This window comes from Protobothrops mucrosquamatus, unplaced genomic scaffold (genome assembly GCF_001527695.2).
Source record: "Protobothrops mucrosquamatus isolate PMUCROS unplaced genomic scaffold, P.Mucros_1.0 scaffold587, whole genome shotgun sequence".
In the NCBI taxonomy this organism is placed as follows: Eukaryota; Metazoa; Chordata; class Lepidosauria; order Squamata; family Viperidae; genus Protobothrops; species Protobothrops mucrosquamatus.
In genome coordinates, this window is record NW_015386887.1 from 11,933 (window position 1) to 15,633 (window position 3,701).

At 42.2% G+C, this 3,701-nt stretch overlaps 1 protein-coding gene across 1 annotated transcript in view; it reads left to right on the forward strand.

Moving 5' to 3' along the window:
* The first annotated feature begins 346 nt into the window (after positions 1–346).
* ASTN2 (astrotactin 2) overlaps positions 347–3,701 on the forward strand; it is a 208,859-nt gene continuing 205,504 nt past the window's right edge. The window contains exon 1 of the mRNA XM_015817424.2: positions 347–532. Within this exon, the coding sequence (XP_015672910.2) occupies positions 347–532 (186 nt within the window). The remainder of the gene's footprint in view (positions 533–3,701) is intronic.

The window sequence follows — 3,701 nt, forward strand, 5'->3', positions numbered from 1 at the left end:
GGTTAAAATAGAGAAGGTCCTTTCTCCAAGAGTAAGGGACCATGTAGAGCAGAGGTCTTCAAACTTGGCCCTTTTATGACTTGTGGACTTTCAACTCCCAGAATTCCTCAGCCAGCATGTCTGGCTGAGGAATTCTGGGAGTTGAAGTCCACAAGTCATAAAAGGGCCAAGTTTGAAGACCCCTGATGTAGAGGAAAAATATGGAAGAGATAAGCAAACAAAGAATGGCAAACTCAGCCATGCCAGCTTAAAATACAATTACAGATCAGAATGGTGAAGAATGGCAGTAAGATGAACACTTTTAGCAATATATAAATACTAAGTTCCATTTCTCCTTCTGGCAGAGATGTCCGGAACGGTGTCAGATCTTTCTCTGGTGCATTGGAAACAGCAGTGGTTGGAAAATGGCACCCTCTACTTCCATGTGTCCATGAGCAGCGCTGAACAACTTTCCCGGGCCACGCCACCGAGCCTGCAAGAACCTTCGGAGATTGTGGATGAGCAGATGCACATTCTACACGTGTCTGTCATGGTGAGTGGCTTCTTCTACATTCATCTATAGAGATTCTCGATCGCTTACAATGGGCACTACAAAAAACACCACACGTAGAACAACACACACTCTGTTAGAGAGAAGTTCCCTGAAGATGGGCTCCAGGAGAAGTCCAAAAGCTGGTCCCAGTGACCGACCCAGATTGGATCCCGCAACATTATCCTGGGACATGTATATTCGCCTTCATCATTCGTGAGATTGTCACTCATCCAGGTTCCAAAGGTGCTTTTCAAAAGACAACTGGACTTCCTTTGTTTTTCCTTGAAGACCTATTGCTTCTCCTCCAGTTCTGAAGAAGCTTCTTGGATGAGAAGCAACGCATTTTCAAGGAAAAATTAAAAAAAAAACCAAGCATATCCTGTTGCCTTTTGGAAAGAACCTTTGGATGATTTTTCTACACTACCATCCCACCCAGGATGGTAAATGGGTAAACAAAGAACAGTCTGCCGTTTGTATTTGCAAACTCTACGGACTTTCCTGGTTAGTTGTTTGGGTACAACTAGGATTGGAGGTCTTGTTGATTAAGAAGGGGTTGTGATTGATGAAAGTTTTTCTGTGACGTTTTGTCGTGAATGGCCTGCTTCGATTCTAGAATTCACAATTGTACATTGCGGTGATCTGTTCTTCGGTACAGGCAGTGGCCCAGATGGATTACATTCGTGATGTGCTGAACATTTTTTACAGTTTTGATTTTAAAAGCCAAAGAACACACTGGTGGAATTTTGATGTCTGGGCTAAGGGGTTCCTTTACTTCGATACGTTTTGAAAGGCTGGAGTTTGTGAGTGAGCTGTTTTACATTGTAGAACTGTCTCTCTAGTTATTTATACCTTTCTGAATTTCCATTTGATCCCAAGGGGAGACCTCAGGATGGACCTCTTAAGGTAGGGAAGATGGAGAATAGAATAGAATAGAATAGAATAGAATAGAATAGAATAGAATAGAATAGAGCTGGAAGGGAACTTGGAGGTCTTCTAGTCCAGCCCCCCGCTTAAGCAGGAGAACCTATACCATCTCAGACAAGTGACTATCTAGCCTCTTCTTAAAAATCTCCAGTGATGAAGTGCCCACGATTTCTGGAGGCAAGCTATTCCACTGGTTAATTATCCTCACTGTCAGGAACTTCTGTTCCATTGGTTGATTGTTCTCTCTGTCAGAACATTTCTCCTTATTTCCAGGTTGCTTCTCTCTTTGATCTGTTTCCAACCATTGTTTCTTGTCCTTCCCTCTGATGCTTTGAAGAATAAAGTGACCCCCTCCTCTTTGTGGCAGCCCTTCAAATACTGAAATGCTGCTATCATGTTTCTTCTTTTCTTTAGACTAGCCAAACCCAAGTCCCACAGCCGTTCTTCGTATGTTTTAGTCTCCAGGCCTTGGATCATCTTAGTAGTCACTCTTCTCTGATTTTTTTTCCCAAACTCTCAAGATCTTTTTTGTGATACAAAAGCCTGTTTTGCGGGGCAGCACAAAGCTATAGAAAAAACGAAGACTTAATTTGGCACGATTAAAAGAAGAACTTGTTTCAACAAGAGCGTCAATTTGCTTCCCTTTGAAGGTGTTGGTTAAGCTCTTTCTGAAGTGCTGCACCATAGGGATTTGAGGATGTTTCTTTTGATTGGTATTGAGTTCATCTGCCAAAGAACCTGACTTCAGATTAATTTTAAGCTTTACATAATGCCTGATCAAATTCCTCATGTCAAAAGCAGCTCAGGGTGGCCTACAGGAGACAGAGAGAAGTGGTGGATGAAAAATGGGGTGAACTTTTATGGTTCAATCTCTTGTAGACACCATAAGTAAGGGATGGTGTTAAACTATCTTGCTGAAATGGTAAAGATTTTGGGTATTTGAAGAACTAATTAAATGAATAATTTTTATTAATACGGAGGAGATGGATTGTTTAAGTTTAGAGTTTGGAGTTAGAGATATTAATATTTGTTTACTTGTATTTGAATATTAGCCTAGGTTTGGTTTGGGAAGTCCGGGGGGTGGGGGGATGGGATATAACATTGTGTAATATCTGTAATGTATTTCTTTTTTTTATGATGAAAACAATAAAATTTTATATTGAAAAAAAAAAAAAAAGCAGCTCAGGGTGGCCTACAGGAGACAGAGAGAAGTGGTGGATGAAAAATGGGGTGAACTTTTATGGTTCAATCTCTTGTAGACACCATAGGATGTGAACTGAAGACTTTATTGCTGCCACCCTGCATTCAGTAGAGTCAGTGACAGACATACTTAGCAAATTGTTGATACTATCCAATGTCTGATTGCTCCAGTAACACAAGTGTCAGTTTCTTAGCCATTTTCGCTGTTTGCTCTGAAAGTGTCACCCTTCTCAGGTAGACCAGACAGGAAACAGGATGCAAGAACTAATTCTACTTCATTGTGAGGCAACATTAACAGAATTTTGAAAGTCTGAAATGACAGACTTTCCACCATCTCCTTCTGATCCTCTTCCTCCACTTTTCATATTATATTTCTCCTCCTTTTGGGGAGACTTAACAATCTTTCCGACCATAAGCAAGGCTGAGCGCCAAAGAATGGAGGCCTTTGAACTCTGGTGCTGGAGAAGACTCCTGCGAGTCCCCCGGAGTGCCGGTCAGTCCTAGAGGAGATCAACCCTGACTGCTCTTGAGAAGGCCAGATCCTGAAGTGGAAACTCAAGTACTTTGGCCACCTAATGAGAAGGAAGGACTCACTGGAGAAGAACCTGATGCTGGGAAAGATGGAGGACAAGAGAAGAAAGGGACGACAGAGAATGAGGTGGCTGGATGGAGTCACTGAAGCAGGAGGGTGTGAGCTTAAATGGATTCCAGAAGATGGTAGAGGACAGGAAGGCCTGGAGGAACGTTGTCCATGGGGTCACGATGGGTTGGACATGACTTCGCAGCTAACAACAACAACAACAATCTTTCCACTGGGAAGGAAAACATGGCTAACCAGTTAAGGGTTGGAATGGAAGGAAACCTTGCTAAAACATAAACTAACCTGCAAACAAAGAGATATGAATTCCAGCTTTTGGGAAGTCGTAGATAATTATGGGAGCTGTCTTTGGTGCTAAATTAATTGGAGAAGAGTTCATATGACTCTCTCTCTCTCTCTCTCTCTCTCTCTCTCTCTCTCTCTCTCTCTCTCTCTCTCTCTCTCTCT